We start from the raw sequence: 22,253 nt of genomic DNA, 5'->3' as shown, positions 1-22,253 counted from the left end.
GCTAGGTGTCGGGAGTGATCAGAGGGCTTCAACACATGGTTTACATGCAGTCGTCTGCAGCCGCACACTCGAGCCGGTGCATTGTTAGCTCTGCAAGAGGTCACTGCACCTGACCAATAAGCTGTTATTAATCCTCACAGAGTCATCCATTAGCCTGTCCAATTTTTATGACCCTCTTCTTTATTAGATGAGCTATCAGCTGTCCATATCTGGCAGAAATATGGCCTCCCTCAACCCAGCTCACACACTCTCCCAGAAGGTGTGAGTGTGCTGACCAGGTAGAGCGGACCTGAAGCCCAGCCAGGGGGAAGCAGGGGAGCAGGGGGAGCGTGAGGGTGGGAGGGATCTGCCAGTCTCCTGGGGTATTCCCCACTGTCCCGTTACCTCCGATAAATCTCAGTGCTTTACGATTAGGTACATAAAATGAGTCATAGATCTGGACGGTAAATAAGAGCTTGTCAGTGAAGCTGACGCCAGGCCCAGCTCCTCCTCCTCCTCTGCCAGATAGTCCCTCTGAACCCCAGCCATCAGACTGCTTCTATTGAGCTGGGGCTAAAAAGGCTCCAATAAATAAGCCTGATATTTCCCTCTGGACGTCGATGGAGCCACCCTGAAGCATGCTTGCATACAGCGAACAAACAAAAACCTTTAGCATCAGAGGCAGGACGGTTCGTGCACCTGCTGCGTTTTATTTCCTGTTTTCCAATCGTCTTCAAATGCTATTGTGCTCTTTGTGTCTAATTACTTCTCTTACACGGGAAAGCCAGGAAGTCAATGGATCAATCCATTTCAGGCATATTCAAACTATAAGCTGGACTTCGAGACACTGATGTCTCTTAATGGACCTTCAATCCATACTTTCAATTAAGCATGCAAAATCCCCCATTAAGTACCTCCACTTACAGTGTATTTACTCCACTGCTGTTTGGGTGTTTTCAGAGAGCGGCGGTGAGATGACCTCAGGGAGGAGGGATGGTCTCCAAATGCGCTAACACAATGATGGACACTTCCTCTGCAGCGCCAGCTAATCATTGTTGCCGATTCGTTTACACTGGTCCAAAATGACTCCCTGAATGACCGCCTTTGCATATTAAACAGACAAACAGACAATGGGGACACACTGTTGGAGGACATGAGAGCAGCGAAACACCAGCACACTGGTGATAGTCCGGGGAACAGTGGACTCAATACTGTATGTACAAATGAATCCAGGGGCTGATTGATAGCATATTAAAACTGAACTGTGTTACTGCCGATCCACTGCACATTTTGACAGGGCACCTGGTTTTCACCATACATCAGCACCTATTCAGCATAACTGCATATAAAGAGCACTGCATCTTCCTGTGCTAGAAATAAAAGGAGGCTATCAGGGGAGAGGGGTCTGGAGACGAAAGCAGAGAAGGTGCATGGCTACAGGCGCGCAATCAGCTCAGGATTCAGAAATCTCACACAGCTCGTACAGTTCTGTAATCAGAGAGAGCAAAGGCAGAAAACAACGCCAATGGCACAGCAGCAAAGAGGTTCAAAACATTTTCATTAGCGAGCGAAAAATGAGTGCTCCTCATTGAAAGCGATGCTTCTTTTAGCGCTAGTTTGACATTTAAGGGTGAGGATTAGATGGAAGAAAGGTTTTGTTTTGATCGGGTCTGAACTCTGCAAAATGCTTCCCAAGAGGTGCACAATGAGATTTCTTCAGACTGTGGCATGAAAAGCCAGGCTGCAAAAGTTTCTCCTTTGATTACTTTATTGTCAGAAATTTATCACTTTAAAGGCACTGTAAGGGGTTTCTGTTTGGCGTTGACTGCAGTGACACCTGTGGCCAGATGTTATGGTCCTGGTCTCTGATGTGTGCTGCTGGGTGTGTGTCTCTGGGTGTGTGTGGGTGTGCCGGGTGTGTGGGTTTTTTTTCCCCTCTTCCTGGGCTGCCGGGTGGTGCGGGTGATTGGAGGTAAGGCTGAACAATTAATCGATTTTTCAAATCGCAAAGGCTGCGATTAAAAAAAAAAAAAAAAAGTTTCATGTACACAAACCTGGAGGAAGTAAATTAACTTGAACTTGTCCTCCCTTAACCAGCAAAAGTCAAAATGCTGTTTTTTGGGGGGCAAAAAAAACCCATGTGAGCTACAAAGCTCCATCCAGTAGAATGATCGTGGCCGGCAGAGCCATACCCCTTATTCACTTTGTTCTGTATGGTTTGTTACTCTTACTGACAACTGGAAGTCAGTAATTTTTTATAGTGTTCCTTTTTCTTTTTTATTTAAGAAATGCAAAAAAGACTTGTTTAAATGTTAACAGTATCTTTTGTCGTGTTAGTCTTACTACATAATGACCTAAAACTTGTGTTAAGTGAACAATGCAGAAGATAAATGTCCCCCAAAAAAAATCGTATGCAAAATCGCAATCGCAATATTGGTCTGAAAAAATCGCAATTAGATTATTTTCCAAAATCGATCAGCCTTAATTGGGGGTTGCTGGGCGTCCACCGATGGGAAGGGAGGGTTTCGGGCTGGCTGGAGTTTGGGGCGGGAGCGGCTGACCTGCAGTGGCCTGTCACCCAAAAGTCCCGTCTTAGCTCTGCTCTTTATTGGAGATTGTTGTTAGATTTGTTATCCCCCTGATGTTCGATTGTTCGTAAAGTTTGTTTTGTTACAAGGTTGTTTGTTAACTGGATTTAATTTGATGAATAAACTTTAGTTAAATTCTTCCTTCTACTATTTATTTTCTTTAAACATTCCTGATTTGCCTTTAACACCTGGCTTATGTTACTTCCTTTACCCTCTTAAGAGTTGTGGTGGTAACACCAAAGCTAAAAAAAAATTCTGGGATAGAGACTTCATTTCCCATGAGCACCTTTATCCACAGTAATAGAAAGTGACTTTTCCCAGGATGTAATGCAATGAGGTAATGTATTTATTTGTAGTTAGCAGAGCTATTCTTTGAAAGGTGACAAAAATCTGACTTCAAAAACTGAGTTTTTACTTTAATGTTCAGAAGATGAGCAGATTGTCTGTCTAGCTATACCAACAACCCAGTGCTCTAAGAAGTGTCTGTAATGGGTATGTCCTGCCAGTCATCTACCAAGCAGAGCTAACGTAACCTCACTCTTCATTTATTGATAGACTCTCTAGTTTGAACAGACCACTGCAGAATAACTGCTGACTGTGGATTAGAATGAACATTAGCACAAACAGATTAACCCATGTTTTAGCCAATCCTCATCACTCTACTGTGTATCTTTCTTCTGCTCTGACGTCTTTTTTTCAGTTTGACAGTCCAGCTCTAGTGTCCACCATTAAGGCTTACTTATTCTTAACATTCAATACAGATATGCACAGAGCCTTCTGCCCATGCTCCACATTTATTTTGTCCATAATTCTCCAGGTTTCCATAAAGATTATGGAGATGGGCCAAATGGAACAGTACCACTGGGAGCCATGGGGGCAGTGTTGCTGTTACTACCCAATATATAGCTCCAGTAAAACACAAAGAAGAAAAAGCAATCACAGACCTTCAAAGGAGATGTATCCAACGGCCTCACTAACCACCGCCTCCTACAATGCTGCCTTCGTTTTTGTCTTTTATGCAAGAGGTACTTCAGCAACACCTCCTCCACAGTCGCCATGTTGGTTGTCAACGTAAAGGACGCATGGAATGATGTAAGCAGGGACAGGAACATCATATGAAAAGGACGGATACGTAAAGGGAGTAAAACAGGCCATTACTACAAAAACTACAAAAGAAATCTAAAAAAATTATTTTTTAAAGAGAAAAACCAAGATCTCTCTTCTAACTGCTAAACTCAGAGAAGGAGTGAGAAACAGCATTTTAAAAATTAACAACTCTGGCGCTGGTAACCTCAACTTAAATCCTGGATTATGAACTGGCAAGTTTATAAAAGTGAGCCTATAAATCAATTATTTTGAGTACTAAGGATGATCTTGTTCCAGCTTGCGAGGTTTCGTTTATGTCAGAACGTTTCCTGAATGCTACACTCTCAAACCTGAAGTGAAAATATCAATGGCGTTTCATTGATTGTAAGGAGCATGTATCAGTTTACTCAGTACTGCAGAGGAGAGCACTTCAACAGAGGACGAAACTGAACATGAACAAGCAAGAGCCAGAGACGACACAACGCAAACATGTAGTCGTATCTATGAGCCTGTGCACCATGACGCCAACATGCCATTAGGTTATCATCAAAATAATTCAATAACACATCATTAAATCACAGAGCCAGTCTTTCCTTACGCCACGAGCCAATATGCCGTTTGATCAATATGTCATTCAGTGTGTCATAAAGACACACCCTGCAGTCAGTGTGTTTAAAAACAGGATCATTCATCAGTCAGAGACTTTCTGATGATTCCACGGTTCCTCTGTGAGCTGATAACTTCACACTGGCCTTTCTCAGAGTAAATTCATCTCTATATGTACAGCATGTACCAACTGTTCTGTATCAATGGAACAAATCAATCATAATCCTCAATGCCACATAAATAATGCGTGGTGGTGATTGAGCCATCCCTGGCAGAGTCTTCCTCAGCGACTCAGATCTGGGTTTAAATGCTGTATGTTGGATTGGTTCATCCTGACGATTGTTTTAGTGTCTCTGTTGCTGAAACCTCCTGTTTATTTCATTTCAGCTTTTCCATCACTGCCTCAGTGTCCTTCTGTTGTATTGATCTGTGTCATCTGCTCAGTCTTTTATCTTTCATGACTATGAAGTGGTCTGGTACTTGTTTAAAAAAAAAAAAACAGAGCAAAGCTCAGATGTGGTGTTACTGTAGTTACAAACAGACGTCTTTCTGCTTTGTCTCTCAGTTCAATCTTTTCTTTCCTCAGAGAAATACTGTACAGCATACAGTTCATCTTTTCCACAGGTTCTGAGGTGCAGACATTTCACTGCTTGTGCACATTTTCCATTTAGATTCATATTTTTGCCCATATCATACCACCAACATGTCAGCTTCAAATACCATCTGAATATCACTTTGTCTCCAAAACAGTTGATTCAAGCTTCAAGCTTCACCATGCACATCTTTAGGAAAATTACTTTAATTGTGGTTGTAAGGAAGTTGTGCATTCCTCAGGTTGAATAGGAATTAAGTCATGTCAACCGAAACAAAGACCTTGAAGAGGGGGTATTCTGCTTTCCTTTATCTTTAACATGGATATTAAGTAACAAAGCTGGATGTTAAGGATAAACTCATGGTGGTTTTTAAACCTATTTAAATTCATATGTTGCAAAAATTCCTGAATCTGTCTTTAAACTGATCAAAACACTACGTTCCAAAGATAGCATGAGACCTTCAAAAGATCTTGCTGAAATGATGAGGCCATCACAAGAGGATCTTCTGACTGGATCAACACACATTGGAGGGGTGGGCCTCAAACACTAAGGCCAGCCAATCAGTGGAAGGGGGTTTGTGGAGCGGGGAGTCTTAAAGAGACAGCAGCCAAAAAAAAAATTTGAGACAGAAACTGAAATTAGGGTTTTCCGAAACATTATTGTAAGAAAAAAAATAAATAAATAATAACAATATATATATATATATATATATATATATATATATATATATATATATATATATATATATATATATATATATATATATATATATATATATATATATATATATATATATATATATATGGCTATATATATATATATATATATATATATGGCTCATGTAAAGCTTTTACAGGGGCACCAGAGAGACAATAGGAAGCTTCATCAAAAGTACAATTACACCTCTTTAAGATTTACTCTCAGTCTTTGTAATTCTGTTTTTAAAGGGGTGGTTCATATCATGAATACACTGTCTTTGATATCTAAAACATAAGAATATGTTGATAATATGTTAAATTGGCTGCTGCTCTGCTTGTTCACATTCAGGTCCCAGTTAGAGTCTTGTCGCTCTGCTAAAAACAAGATAAGTCTGCTACATTTCAATCCTACTTTAAAAAACTACGAATCATCCATTGAAGTGATGCGTAACAGTGGTTAAACCAGACGTGATGGTGCAAAGTTGCTTAGTTGTTTATTAACCCTTTACTCTATTGCAAGAGAGAATTGGTTATAAAACTTTGCATGTTATAAAGTTTCAGGAAGGTTTGTGTCTTTTTTTTTCTGATACCTGCAATGTTAGAGTCAGATTCAGATCTAAAAGTAACGCTGGTAGTTTAGAGTCACAGGAACAAAGCACAACTGTCTTGGTTTATTAACAGCAAAAACAGAAATCTAAGCATTTTAGTCTATCTTGAGCCACATATACTGGACAAGTCTAGAAAATATCTCTCATTTCAAGATATTAAAAGACAAAACAAACGCTTTAATTACTTTGACAGAGTATTAAATCTATCAAAGGTGAAAGGACCTGTGCTCGTTAAGTTTTTTTTTTTAATACAAATAATGACACTGAAAGAGACAGATGTTGTTTTTACTGTGAAGTCCTCAATCTATTTTCAGATGAAGGCTGACTCAATATTTTTAAGGCCGTATGGAGAAGATGATATTGTGCATGTGCAGCATTAATTCTGTCGGCGTTATTGATTAACCTTTTTGACTTGGATATATTGATTTAACCCCATCAGGACGGATCAATATTGATCTCTTACTGCCTGATTTGACCTTGTTTAGAGGAAAATGTTGTGGTACAAAAAGAAATGTGCACTGAAAGGTTTTTTTTTTTAAGAATTTACCTCAAACATTTCTGAATAAAGTAAAAAAAAAAACTGTTATATTTATTTTTATTAACGTTATTTGCTGCCATGTGAGGATGGTTAATGAGTATAATTTCAATGTTACATGTTACTGTCTGCGTCTTAAAGCTGCTGAAGACAAGGATGTTCGTTGTTGATAGAAAGTTGTGCAGTCTGTTCTCTGGATACTCAGAGGTATGCCAATCCCAACACAAAGAGTATTTGAGTATCTAAGAACCAGATGTGTGAAAATGAAGCACACTCTGATGAAGGATGATCCTCTACCTACGTACCAAGTCATAACGAGACATTGTCAGCAGTTGCGGAGAGGTTCTGAACATTAAGTTTATTGGCTCCTCGTTATTTAACATGTTAGGGTCTCCCCACAGCCCAATGAAATTTTGATGGCAGTATAACAGCTAGTTTGTTGCCTCTTCACTCCTACTCACTACTTATGCAGATGTAAATGGCTAAGAGGAGTCTCTTTAGACAGAGCCACGCTCACACAGGAGCAGACCAAAGACTGATCCACCTTTCTGCTCCCATGTAAATATATTCACAACTCATCTACCAAAGTGCAGGGTCTGAGAGCGCAGGTTTGCTGCAGCCTTGGTGATGTTGTTGTTGTTGGTGCAGATATGCATGATGAGGCCAGACCCCTGCGTGGACGGAGCAGGGACTGCAGTGGTGCAGTGGTCTGAGCAAGCCATTTCCTGCCTCTACATCTGCATACAGTAAAAAACAAACATTCCTGTAAATAAAGACGGCTGTCCAGCAACTGTCTTCCCAGCGACAGTGGTATTGAGCGTAGTCAGATGCTCCGCTGATTAAAAATTGATCCATTTTGAAAAATCTAATCAACTGAATAGGATTCTTTCATACGTTGGGTGGGGTTGGGTGAGCTTGGGGGGTGGAGGGGGTTGAGCAGCTGCTGACACATAGAGGCAGACCTGTTATTAACCCCTGCACCTCCATGCAGCCCCCTGCACCCTGCTCCCCAGTTCACTTCCCCCTGCGCCCCGGGACTAGACATGGCCCAGACGCTCTGAATTATTCAGCAGTCTGAGAGCGGCTCCGGACACTCGGCCTATTAATGCCTGCCAGTAAAGGCTGGTGGCTCTAATGGCCGGTCCAGAGGAGCCCCAGCTCCCAGTGGACAGGAGGAGGGCTGCTAACGCCGGGCTGCAGGGGATGTGAGAGCGAATTCATCAGGGGCTGAGGTCGCAGCAGGTTAATGATGCTGCACGTCTAGACGGACGCTGGACTCGCACTCAGTCCGAAAGGCGGTGGGGGGGAGGGTGTGGAGAGGCAATAATATTTTTATCTCTGAAGGTGAACCAGCTCTGCAATATTAAGTCTCCAGGCTTTTTTATGAAAAAGCTGCATTGTTGACTTTGATCATGATCCACATTTGACCTGAGGTTCCCTCCTTAAAACAACAGAAAACAACGAATATGTGGGACAGACCGCGGGTTATGCTGCTGTAGTCCAACTATTTTAGGCTAAATGAAAAGGAAGAGCAGTAAGTCACATTTATCACAAACGGATAAAATGTTCAGACATGGCTGAGCAACATTCATAATGGAAAGATTAAAAGATTGTCTACACAACCCAACTCTGATTACTCACAACCTCTTATCATCATTGCACAAACAATCCCAACAGCTGGAGAGGGCCCTCCACTTCAGCACAAAGTCACTCAGTAATCAGGGCATCTCCCCCAGAGAGACACACAGAGAGGGGGGGTGAGGCTGGGCTCAGGGTGTGACTCTCATTTGGGAACAGGTTGGGTTGCCATGTGGTCTATCACCTCGGTGATCATGTGCATCCACACCGTGTCCCTGAGGATGTAAACACAACGGTGAGTACGAGCACCAAACACCAGAGGGGTCCAGCTGCAGACCTCCACTCTCAGCTGACTCCCTCGGAGGAAGGAAGTGTCAGAAGGAAGTGACGTAATGATGTAAAGTTAAACAAAAAAAGAAAATATACCAAATAAAGGAAAAACATTTTTGAGCTAACAAAGAGATAACAATTGAATAAATTTGAAAATGGTCAACTGATTGTCAATTTATTGTTTTTGGGGAGGCAGCAATATAGAAATTTTGGCCGATATTGATATCCAGTATTAATATTGCTGTTATGGCCAATAATCGATATCAATCAAATTGTGAACATACTAAAAATCACAAATAATGCTTTTTTTCAATATCTCCTTTTATTTTCAAACTTCTTGTCCACTCTTCTTATGTAGTTTTGGTGTTTACATAGTCATAGAAAACAATATTGAACAATATATTGAGCGATCTTTAAAGATGCTCTAAAAATGTCTGGCAGCTAATGAGTAAATATCGGCCCACTTTTACACATCGGCCAACACCGATATGGTAAAAAAATGACCAACATCAGCTGATACCGATATTGATACCGATAAATTATGCATCCCTAATTGTTTTGTTGTACTTTATTGACTGAAGTAGGCCCTCTAGTGTCTTAAAGTGGTAATAGCGATAATTTGAGCCATATCCTCTATGTAAGTTTTATTTCATTTTCCTGTTGGAAAACATTTGTCTGTTAGTATTTGGACATTTTGAGTTTGTTTACAGAGTCTAAATATGATATGTGTCAGTGATGAAAGTTGAAATTCTGGTTTAAAACTGAATTTATAGCAATATATGCTAACCAATAGCATATAAATGCAATTTTCATGTATGTTAGCATCAAGCTAGTGCTATTTTTTCCATTGCTTTTGGTTTATTAGGAGATGTATAACATGTTGAATGTATAAAATTGGAATCTCCTGTGAGAGAGTACATTTCTTAGTGTGTTCAATTCTTCAGTAAAACTTAAAGTGGATAATCCTGAATCAAAGTTTTCCTGGGGAAACTGTTATCATGTGCTAAGCTAAGATAGCTGGGGCATGAAACAAATGAGGAAATGGAAATGAGATCATTACACCAAACAAAGGTGCCCATCAGTAGGGATGGGTACCTTTCACATATGAAACGATACGGTACCGATGCCCAGTACCTGGCAATTGGTACCGGTACTCAACCGTACCAATTGTCGGTACTTTTTTCGTGTTTATGTGGTGAAAAATATCAATTTGTTTTATAATAAAATATTTTCTTTCAATTTAACATTTATATTCCTCACTATGTAACCTTGCAATGCTGTGTTTATGTCCAGTATGGAAAACCGTCTACTTTTCCACTTCCTCACAGTCACAAAGATGCATTTAGGTACCTAAACATAGTACCTTTTGATTTTACTTGAATCTATATCCGGTGCTTTTGACAGAATTTGGTCGGTACCTATAAAGGTATCCATCCCTACCCACCAGTTCATGTTGTGTTATTGAAAAGACACATTTTATCTGGGTTTTTTTTCTTAACGTAACATGATCAAGGAATCAGGTTGACCAAGGCAAACAAAACGCAGAAAAATTGGATGCGAATACCCAACGTAACTTTAAAGACAACTTTAATTTTGAAAGTTTTACTTCATATCCCAGTATCACTTCCTTTTGACGGTGGAGGAGTGGAGCCTCTACAAGACTCCGCTAAGAGTGGAGGTCTGCAGCTGGCTGTCCTGGCCAAACACTGACCCCCAGGTGAAGAGCTGAGAGATCTGCATGACATCTACCTGCAGGAGAAGCTCTCAGACAAAAAGTAATCATTGTTACTCCAGAACACCCAGCTATCCGTCACTGTGAGGACAAACACATTACAGAGTCCAGGCAGAGACGAAGGTATTCCGATTATCATCTGCAGGAGATTTATGCACTCAAAGGTTGAGTTCTTTGAGTGAATGAGCTCGATGAGTCTGATGAAGCAGATGAGTTCAGCCTTCAGCAAGAGCCGTCTCCCAGACTACACCTGCACAACACACACCCTCACCTCATTCAGGATCTGATGTCGTGCACATTTACGGCTGAGGTCAACGCCACCGCCATGATTGAGCCAAACCAAGGGCGAGCCATGAGACTAAGACACACCCTGCTCCCATTTACACAAATGCAATTTCCCTTCACTCAAGGTGACCAAGCACATCATTCTGGGATACACAGGAAGTCCTGGAGGCCTCATGGCTGCACAGATCCTTCCACGTTCGAATCAGGTCAAGGAAACGTGTAGAAGGAAGGAAATATGAAATCCATCAGATATTTGAGCAGAAACGCCGAACTGTGTGGGACAAGCAGTGAACGCATGGCTAATTATTTTACTCGGCTGCAGTGAAAATGATGTGCCTGCTTATCATAAAGAAACACCAGCACAGTTTAAATATTGGTAGTGCATTAATAGTCAATGGGATGGTTTTCATAGAGCACCAAGCTGAGATACTCAAACACTCCTGTGAGGTCTGTCCAGCTCCATCCACGTCCCCTCGTTTGTCAAACAAGTTCACGCCCCACCTCAGCCAACTTCAGGTTCCTGGGGCGCTCTCATCCTCCTGCTGCATACAGCAGCAGCCTGGAGCAATGTTTAGCTAAACCTGCTGGCCTACGTAGGCAGGGAGTGTCCCCAGAGGGCTGAACAATCAGACAATTTCAAGATCATGAAGCATTAAACCAATCCCGGCAGGGTACACTAATTAAACAGCCGAGCCCGGCACAGCCAACCAATCCCCACAGAGCAATTAAATCCATCCCCTCTAAAACACTGTGGAACCTGTCTGGGGAAAACTGCCGAGGAGTGAGAGCGGGAGAGAAGCAAAAAGCGTTGGAGATGAAGAAGGGAGGGGAGGAAAATATCATAAAACTCATCTGGAAAGAAAAAAAAAACGTATAGGGGGAATGCAGCGGGAGGCTAACAAGGGAAATTGAAAAAGGAGCGACTCATTTCACTTCTTTGTTCTTTTCTCCCGATTTGCATTAAGATTCTAAATGTCTGTCTGTTTCCTCAGCTGGGGGTGGGCGAGGGATCTGTGACCATGTTTAAATGCAGAAGTAGTGACCCTGTTGCGATCAGAAGTTGCATATTTAATTAAGATTACAAGGTCTGGAAAGCACTCGTGAGACTGAACGGAAAGACAGAGTAGCCTCAGGGCCTATATTACACACAGGCAGAGCTGCTAACACAGTTGCAAAGCCTAATCAATACCCCGATGCCCTCCACTACCAAAGCAAATGAACAGGTGACAATGGAGGCATGACATCACTGGGCTTTTCAGGGAACAACAAAAACCTGAGGAAGTGAGCGCGTGCTGGAGGGATGGAGGCGGATTCTGGGAGGATTCATCCATCACACCTGATTGTTGGCGTTAAAAACGGAACGTAAATGAGTTAAGCGGTATTTTACCTCAAATCTGATGCTAGGAGAGGCATTTCTGGTGCTGGGCTGCTCCCCCCGTGGAGAAGCTTTGACAAGGTGTAAGTGTATTTTGGTGGTGTTGAAAAGGAGCTGAGAATTTAGCGTGAGCGACTACAAACCGGAGGTGTGGACAGGGAGATAGACTTGCTCTTTTTCTCCCTCTAACTGAGGCGCTGTATAAATCACAGGAGCCCAGCTTCACGTCTCCACTTCCTGTTCCTCTCCATTAAAAATGATAAACTGTACCTCTTGAAGCCACTCGCCTGCTTTAGGGTCCCAGTCTGCACCTTCCTGGTGAAGAAGCGAGAGTGTGCGGCTCAGATTTATTCTATTCCCTCCCATTGTTGGGGATGAATAAGAGAGTAATTAACTGTGTGGGGGTAGCAGCTGCACAAAGACAAGACCCGCTAACACAACAAGCCTTATCCATCTGCTTTTGCCATAACACACCTTTTGTGTTATTTTGACAAATAAGAGCACATCTGCTTAGTAATAACAAATGCTGCTTTAATACTCAAAAGACCACCAAGAGGCCGTCTACTCGGGTCCTCTTCCCCACTTAAATGAGGACAAATGGGCTTTACAAATGGGTGGCCTGCAAAAGACGACTATTCCTCTCATGTGGTAAACACACTGTGAGCAGTGGCACATAATGAGAGCGCCGGAGCTCCCCAAAGACAACCTGGAGAAGGTTAGTGAAGCATTGATCTCATGAGTGTGCCGGGCCCAGGAGCACCCTTCACACCATGCTAACTTAAGCTACATGACAGCCAACATCAGAACACACATTGTGTTAAAAAAATGATAAAAAATAAAAAGCATGGCACCTGCACGTTAGAGAGAAAGGTGTGTTTTTGAAATCATGAAGGACAAAATGGACAATAGAGGAATGAAAAACAGCAAGTGAAAGCCTGCCAAGTACAAAGTGAGGCATGCAAGGCAGCGATAGACACAGAGACACAGGGAGGTGGTGAGGTGGGGGGGGCAGAGGGATTCATTGAGAGCCCGGTAAAATGAACAAGGAAAGACGGGTGCTCAATAGTCTGCAGAAGTCTGCAGTGGCATCAGACGGTCAAAACAAATAAAGCCAAGGCCGCGGTGGAGAAACGCGGCTCAATATGGACTTGCTGGGTCTGGGACTGGCTGTCAGCGGGGAGAGAGGACACAGCTTTGTACCCATGCCGATGAGCCATTACCTCTTCCCTCTTGATGCTTCCGCCTGCCTCACTGCGAGGGAAGAAGAGGCTGCCCTACCGCCATGGAGCCGTCCTCCAGCAGACTAATGTGTCCCTGAAGTTTTGTTAAAGCTGGTTATTTACTCCTGCAAAGCAATTGCTGCAGCCTAGGGGCGAGCAGAACGGAGAATGCACTGCTATGAAAAATCTGGCGTCTCTTGCTATGAAGCACTGTCAACTACCAAGGGGGCGCTCCCGCTGAAGTATCGGGGGTGCTGCTTTTTTGGCACAAGGCTTCTCAGGAAGAGGCGCTGAAACAGAGAGCAGGTAGCAGACAACGACGGAAACAATACAACGTCAAAATTCTCAACACGTAGCCAACATTTAGTGTTTTAAACGCAAACTATTGAAGCTCCCGGTCAAAATGCGGTTTAAAGAAAGGCATTACACTGGAGGTAACCACGTCTAGAGATGGTTTCATTTTCTCTGGCTTTGAGTAATCAACACCCAACTGAGCCTTAGTTAATGACTTTGTTGTGTAGTGTTTCAAAAAGCCTTCTTTTCCCATTTCAGTCTCTGTTAAAGTGTGTTATGGGAAAGTACGGTGCAAGCAACTCTGATCATCTGTGTGTCCAGAAGCTTTTACACACTGCAAAAACTGAAATCTTATCAAGTGTTTTTGTCTTATTTTCAGTAGAAAATTCCTTTTTAGACTCAATATGAGCCAAATTCATATGACCAATCCAGAAAAATGTCTTGTTTCAAGTTATTTAAGGACAAAAATGAGGTCTGAATTGCTCGTAACCAGTAAAAAAAAATCTGCCAATGGAACAAGAGAAAAGTTACTTGTATTAAGAAAGTGTTCTAGTCTCAAGGAAATTTTTAAGCAATTTTTTCTTGTTCCATTGGCAGATTTTTTTTACTGGTTACAAGCGAGTCAAACCTCATTTTTGTACTCTTGAAACAAGACATTTTTCTGGATTGATAAGTTGAAAGTGGCTCATATCGAGTATAACAAGACAATTTTTACTTAAAAAAAGACAAAAACACTTGATAAGATTTCAGTTTTTTGCAGTGCAGCACTTAAAAAAAACTGAAGACTGCTTTTCATGATGCCCATCTTTGATTTTGATGTTTTAATGTGAATTATTAGAAGAAATCTGCCTTGGTAGGAGTTCTCTGTGGTCCCTCCTCGAGTTACAGCACACCAAAGACGGACGATTTCTTAAAACTTTCTTCCTTTTCTATCCAAACATGGCGCACTAACACCTCTGTTTTTCCAGCACACACTTGTACACTAGTGCTTGTACACAGTATGAGAGGGCCAGGGTCAGGGTGCTGGACGGTGCCTACCAGCACCTGAGATTTAAAGGCACTCCCTGCCCTCGCGTTGCTGCAGAGGAAGCAATCACAGAAACATTTGCACCAAAAATTAAGCAAGGGGAAAAAGCTTAATGCATGGCAGGACGCCTCTAATAGAAAGTGAGAGTCTTTTTCGTGTAGTTTGCATGAAGCAATCCTTTAATATCACAGCTTTCAGGATGATTCAAGTTCACAATCACTGATACAGACAGTAACATCCTCACACCCGGGCTTATCAAACAGCAGCACATCCAGCAGTCTGCACTGAGGAGCACAAGCAAAGCAAAATGATTGGATAGGTATGGAAATCTACTTGAAGGAAGGTCAAAGTGATTAAGCTGACATTAATGACAGGCCTAGTCTTCCTGTGAGAATGCTCACCGTAGCTGTCTCTAAACCCATTTGTCATTCTGCTTCCAACGCTGAAGCATCTGCTTTGAAGTCTCTACCACTAATGCTACACAGAGAGGTTAAACAGCTTAATGCTGAAGTCTGTTCCACTCCTCTCCCTCTCTAATGTTCCCTCCGTTTTATGTACCAGGGTTACAGCGCCTGGATTTCACATCTCAATTTGGCCCAGATAGTCCTGTAAAAGCTCCTTCCTTTCTTATTTGCTTTGTTGTCCCTGTCAAAAGGAATACAGGGCCAACCCGGCGGAGAGGGGACCGCGACAGACATGCCCCACCCATCGATTCAGAGAAGTGCTAATAATGAAGGCAATGTTAAGAAATGTTTATACGGGAGGCACGCGTGACTCAAACCAGCGCTGATTATGATGATGTGGTAGCTTTAACATTTAAACACGGCGCTTAATCTGCTAAAGACCTGACAAAAGAAGACAAGGCTTGAGAAATGAGATAATGAGCACATATAGCACCCAGTGAGGAGGTCAGCTTTAAGGCACAGCATGAGAATACAGAGATACAGTCATTATAAAAATAAAACCAGATCTGAGACGCTGTGCTCTGCTCTGACTGACTCCTCACTACAATGAGATTATGCTGATGCGTTTGACATTAACAATATCAGCAAACAAATATATGAAAGCATGAATGAAAGGGAGACAGAGACCGATTTTCACAGCCAATTTGAGATTGCAGGGTTGTTGTTGTGTGTGTGTGTGTGTGTGTGTGTGTGTGTGTGCGTGTGTGTGTGGGAGCTACTGGCAAACAGCACACAGAGCAGGCTGGCAGCGGAGGCAGCCAGGCTCACAGGCTGCAAAGCAATTTCACTGTTTGGCAATACTGTTGTCTCTGTGTGCGGATTAGAGCTGACACCAGAGCAACTGAGTCATGCTAAATGTAGTACAATCACAAGCTTTTGTTCCTGATCTAAAACCCCCACTGCCTCTCAGATTCATGGAAGAGAGAAGAAGAAGAAACACGGCGAAAAAGTGGCAACAAATAAGCAGAGAATTATTTCGCCGTATGAGCGCAGCATTGCAACATCGCTTAAAACAACAGAGGATAAAAGTAACTGGTAGTAGAGGCATGCAGCCCAAGTTTTCTCAAGTAAAATCAAACAAAAGTCCTGCTTTGATGATGTTCTGATGAACCGCTTCTTTCTAAGGCAATTAAAGGTAATTATGTGTGCGACAAATTAATGATAAAAAGCTCATCAGAGCGGATTCACATCACCTGGCTCTGCACACTGTGCACAAGGCCCAACGCTCTCCTCCTCTCCCTGTCTCACTCCAGGTACTGTATTGGCCCAGAGTTGTTTGTGGGCCTGGCAGGACCTGGCAGGACAGACCCTGACCCGTCCTTTTCATGCTCGCCCACGGAAATGCCATCTGGCTGGTGTGAATGATTACCACAGCAACGGCCGGGTGACCTGCAGCCAGCAGGAACCAAGGTCACTCCACCTCAGCGCTTCGCACTTTCCCTGCCCTCTTTTCATCCGCCTGCAGGTGAATTATTCATCCTGTACAACTCAGAGGCACAAAATCTACTACACAGAGGCTAAAAAAACTGCACACTCAGTTCAACGTTATGATATCTTGTGCTGCTTGGGTATACTGCTCGTAGATGTCCGCGGATCTCTCAAACTATTCTGTATGATCTCAGGAAACTGGCTGCGTGACTGAATTTTTGTGATCTCTGACAGAAGTTACAGGCATGTTTTCAACCAGGTATTTTATCAGAGGTGATGACGATAAGGGAGCACTGTCCTGAAATGTTGAGCTGAAACATAAGCGAAGAAAACTTCACTATTTTAATGCAGATGTGGGATTTTAAACTGTCAAAAAGGCCGTCAAACTTCACATGATCAACTAACTGGCAATTCTACATGTGCATTAAAGATTTTAGGAGTAGTTTTTGCATTTTCTGTGTTCACTGTGCTCACTGAGGTGTGTTATGTACACATGTAGATGCAACCTGAAGTCCACCTGATTTAATCTGATGCACCTCTTCCTCATTTGAGAGGTTATTTAGCTGCCTGCTGGAGGTTTATTGATTCACAGATAATACTGAGTGACATTAGGGTCATCTAAGGGAACACAATCATGAAGGTATATGCTTTTCATATCACTGACTGAAGGCTAGCCCTTTTATTATATACCTCTACACCACTGCTCATGACACTGGGTAATAGCCTGGGTATCCTTTAGGGGCAGTTCAGATTTAGCTCCTAGTCTCCTCAGTCACATTTAATAAAAAAAAAAAAAAAAAGGAAAAACCCTGAATGTACACATCCATCAAAAATGTAAGACGGTCATCCGGAGCCAGGGTGAGCCAGGATGGGAGCATGCGGGGAGGACGCGTACATGAAGCCGCAACAACAATAGCTCTCCCAGCCTCAGATGAGAGAGAGGTCCAGCGGCTGAAAGCTGGAATAACACTCGACCAACACAAGACAACCGAGAGCCACCAGATCTGATTTCTCCTCCTCGGTAGGCTTTTCCAAAGGAACCCGGACTGCCATGCTCCTGTCATTTCTCATGTTACAGAACATCAGTCAAACGGCACAGACGCTGCCCTTGCGCCGGCCGAGGCTGATTTACAAACATTAGCGGGGAATACAATTACACAGCCCCCCCGGCCGAGCAGCCCTATGCGGCTTCAGGAGAGAGGAGAGGAGGGGGGAGTGGACACTGGAAACAGCCTTTAGCTTGCTCAACCTTATTCCAACGTTTGCTTAGCGCATAACCTGTCAGCATTGTGGTTTTTAAATGCAACTTTCAGCGCAGGGAGTTAGGAGAGAGGCTACGGAGGTGAGGTGCTACCACACCGGACTGTGTAGGTACATGTAACGGCTGTGAGACGGACAAACTGCTCACCTGCTACAGTCGATATTCGGCTAAAAAATTAAAAATTAAAAAAGTGAAAACATTTTCAGCCCAGCTCCAGCCGTTAAACACCGTGTTTGATAACTAACATGCTGTATGTCGCGCTACCTTTCCGCCTAACGGCTCTAAATGTACAGTAAACACAAACCGAAAATATCCCTCCTGCATCAAATGTCCGAGCTTAACGCCGTTTGTCCACAAAATAAACTTTCCTGATCACAAATGAAACTTCCAGACATGCAAATTCTCCATCACACAAAATGTGAAATAGTAAGAATTGTACTATAGCCTACTGAAAGATGCAGCAGCAACGCAACGGCCGTCGACACAAACCGCATAAAACATTAAGCTGGGTGAAAAAGTTACAGCCTACGTCCAAGAACAGAGATTCGCGGCGCATTAAAAGTTTCCGCACATGTAAGTACGGCGGTGCGTGTCGAGCACAATAAAGAGTAAAAAAGCCGAAAAGCTAAACGCGTGTAAACATCAGTGCTGTCCGCGGTGCTGATCCCAGATCGGTGTGGCTAACAGAGGCTGTGCTGCTCCACGGTCGCTCCACCGCTGATCAATGATTGAACTGAACAAAGGCAGAAGAGGGATCAATTTCTAATAACTATCAATGCAAACGCCGCTAGCTTTCGCCTTACATGCGCCCAAAATAAGATAACACGCAGTAGAGTGCAGTAAAAAGACATACCGCTGCAGAAATAAGTCGAGAAAGGTGAGAAAAGCACTAACCTGAAGCCGCCGTAGATCAAATTTCTTCCAATATTGAAACATCGATCCTACATCGGCGGCCATCTTGGGGGATATTGAGGAGATTTTTTTCAGCGGCTGCAATAAATATGTGGGCTGGATTCCCCCTCGTTAAACAACGATCACAGGTCCCACTTTAAAAAAAGGGGACATAAAAAACAGACTTTACACCACACTCCTCCGATAAGTCCTCCAACATGTTTGTTGTTTAAGGGAAAGAAGGCGGAAAAAAAGTCAGAGGATGATTTTGGCGAAGTCTTTGAAAAGTAGTGAAAGCGCAAGTGTATCCGCGTCTGCGTCCTCAACATTAACTGGACAATTGCACTTGATTTTGCTTTGGCAAAGTTATCAATACTGACGTAAAGCCCCGGGTTGATCGATATCGTCTGGAAAAGGGGAAGGAGATGATGTGTAGATTAGAGGAGTTAAAGGGAATTTAGCCAAGCCTACTTTTTTATATCTTAATGAAGGGAGCACACGGGACGAATTGGAGGAAGTGTTGGGAAATAAGCTTTATTATCGACACATGCTGACTTATAATAAGAGGAGTGTCACTCAATGCTGGTGTCGGTTTCTCACCATGAAAATAAGACGAAATACCAGAAAAATAAAGTGGATTTACATTTTTAACCGGAAATGCTCTCTCTAATTTAATTACTGATTTGTATTATTCTACGTGTAGTGAAGTTTTCTGTCATAAAATGATTAAAATTGGCCTCCAAGCGGATATTTCGACATTTCTTTAAAAAAATGTAATTACTCAAATGTTATAAATCATAAAGATAATGCTTTTTCAAGTTTTACCCCCTCTTTACTATGCTTAGTATTGCAGATTGTATTAGTTTTGTTATATCCCTATATTTTTTCTTTAAAATCCATATATAAAGACTTTGTAGCTGCTCAAATATGCATCATATTAACATAGAGGATAAAAAAATTAAAGAAAATATATACATCTAAAAGGCTATAAGATTGAAAAATGTGATTGTTGCATTTTTTTCAAAGAAGCAGGTTTGAACTGCTGCTTATTGGGCCTGTGTGTCTGAATAAAGCACAAGAGTGGTATTTGTCTATTAAAAATAACTAATTCCTCCGGTCAGGGAGCAAACACAGGCTGCTGAACTGTTTCCGTGCTGGTGCCAGGTGCTCCCCCTGCTGACATCACACTGTTAAAAGCAAGGTTATGTGCACTCAAAGCATTGTGTGCTTCATACCTTTAACACTGACTTGAGGTGGAAACAGAACCAATCCGCCTGTCTCTCAAACAGGCAACACAGTTTACAGGAGCTGCTGCTTTTACACCACTTTATAAAAAATCAGCCCAAGTTGGAAAATAATAATAATCTCATGGATGATTTTTCTGGCTCCTCGGGGGACAGTGACATATTCCTTCATCACAGACAAACCCCTGGGGTTAAAGTGAGGGAGGATTATTAAAAGTTTTGCTTATTGCATTTTATTTGAAGCTCTAAGGTGAATTAAAAGCAAGATTGGAATATAGTAAGAAAGACAGGTGTGTGTCAGAAGATCAGAATTCAGGTTTGAGCATAAGAAGACCATTTTTTGTTTTTTATTTCAGGACTCATTACGTTGCAGAGAAAGGTGATTTTTTGAAGGGGTTAATCTTGAAATCATATTCCATTTTCAAGGTTTGGAAAATCCATTATCTGAAATGAAACATGAGTGTTGATTAATACTGAGCAAAGGATCTGATCAGAGCACGTTTCTCATACCTGAATAATGTATTGTTTTTATCTCTCATGAAAACCTTGTTTGATCACATTTCAGGCAGCGATGAGTGACTCAGTAACACGCTGAGTTCTTTAGTAAGGACACAGAGTTCTTACACTTCCTTCTGTTTTCCTGGTTTAATTTTTGACCTTGTATTTGTGTCTGACTGCTCACCCCCCCTCACACTTCTTCTGTCTGACCAGCAGAAAACAGAAAATGTATCCACAGACTTCCTCCTGTGCCAGGTGGAACGCGTTGTTCTGGCACCTCAGGAATATGGAGCACCCAGCCTCTGTGGGGGACCAGGTGGGACCTCAACCCACACTCTCCACTTTAAGACTTTCTCACTCTTTGTCTGTCAGGCGTCTGAATCCTGGCTTTTCTGAACATTGCTGAATCACGTGGACTTAATCAGTCCTGTACTTTAAATTGAATCTTGACCTCACATTTGCTGTCGTCACTGGAGCACTGTGGGCCTCGTGCAGCGTCCTTACGACCCTGTTCTAATTAACACATCACTCTGAAAACACTTAATCTGAGAAGTAATGTATGGTTACTTAAAATGAGGACAGTGGGCACATAAGGGAAATTATCCCAGACTGTGGAGCTCATTGTTCTGTTGAGGTCACAGGATGAAGGGTTTCAAGTCACTGTTAATCTCTGAAAGTGCTGACGGTTTATTCAAACTAAATGATGTTTGAATAATTATATTTTTACCTGTTTGACTACAAAAGCACCAACTACAGGCTGCTTCGTTTTGGCATATTTATGTTCTATGTCAATAACACAGCACACCTTGACTCCTAGAGGATAAACTATGTACATTTATTACCCAACACGCCGACAGGGCTCAGGGGGGCTGGGACATCAGCCTTTGCTTTAAGTGACCACTAGTGCACTCACTGCAAAAAAAATTAAATAAATAAATCTAACTGGACTGAATATGAGCTGCATTCACCTGAAAAGTCCAGAAAAATGACTTATCAAAAATATGGAGGGACAAAAATAACATCTGAATGTCAATCTTTTCTTACCCCATTGGTTGATTTTCTTACTCTTTGCGTGCAACCCTTTCATCACTTTTGTCTTTAGATATTGCAGAAAAAAATTGTTTGATTGACTTTATGTGAGTCAGTTAAGATCTTTTTAATAGAAATAAGACTTTAACATGTGCTTTTAGGTATCAGTTTTTGCAGGAGTCACCAAAATGCACTAAAAGAGACAAAAGCTACTCTGAAGTCAAAATAAAAACACTGATAATGTTTCGATAAGAACAAAAAAAGACACAAGCTGCTTCTTAAGGGAGATAATCGACCGAAGGAAAGATGACAACAAAGACACACAACGCTACAGAGAGGAGAAAATAGAGAGCTGGGGAACAAGATGCAAGATATATGGAAGCATATTGCTGCCATTCCAGAAACAAAAAAACAAAAAAACACCCAACAAACTTTTGTTTTCACGTCATACTAGGAGACATTTTTCATGTTATCCTGACATACAAAATTATCATTTTATTTAACAATACAACAATGTCGTTTACTATTCAGCATACTGAAATAAAATACAAGAAAACTTGAGTTATTTAACTCGTAACAGATAGCTGAATCGAAAACATGGCTCGCCTGCACGTTTTGATTTTATTTTTCTACTTACTTAAGTTATGACACAGAGAAACTGTTGTTATTGAGCTCTATTGATGGTATTGTGACTTGCTCGCGTACTTTGTGAAGGATTTTTGGAAAGCATGGGGCATCACAGAAGGAAAAATCAGTCTAATCCTCCGGGGAATACTTAAGTAATCAAATTATTTTGTGAAAAGTTATATTTCTATAAAAAAAGAAAGGTATTGTGTCAGAATTGTCAGGTCGTAATAACTTAATAAAATTTGTTGTAACAGGAACCTTTTCGTGATTTTATGTG

General features: G+C 41.9%; 1 protein-coding gene across 2 annotated transcripts in view; it reads right to left on the bottom strand.

Moving 5' to 3' along the window:
* The window catches only part of cux2b (cut-like homeobox 2b), a 130,968-nt gene extending 111,906 nt beyond the window's left edge, over window positions 1-19,062 (bottom strand). Inside the window, exon 1 of one of the 2 annotated variants that reach the window (XM_074669762.1) lies at window positions 18,582-19,062. In XM_074669762.1, coding sequence (XP_074525863.1) covers window positions 18,582-18,644 — 63 coding nt within the window. In that variant the 5' untranslated portion in view covers window positions 18,645-19,062. Of the gene's footprint in view, window positions 1-17,834; window positions 17,946-18,581 lie in introns of those variants that run through there. The other variant, XM_074669763.1, reaches the window with a different exon arrangement.
* Window positions 19,063-22,253: the final 3,191 nt, after the last annotated feature.

Source organism: Halichoeres trimaculatus, unplaced genomic scaffold, assembly GCF_033239565.1.
Source record: "Halichoeres trimaculatus isolate MK-OKI-2021-1 unplaced genomic scaffold, fHalTri1.1 fHalTri1_scaffold_5, whole genome shotgun sequence".
In the NCBI taxonomy this organism is placed as follows: domain Eukaryota; kingdom Metazoa; phylum Chordata; class Actinopteri; order Labriformes; family Labridae; genus Halichoeres; species Halichoeres trimaculatus.
Note: the sequence above shows the minus strand (reverse complement) of the source record. Positions and strands in the feature narration are given on the sequence as shown.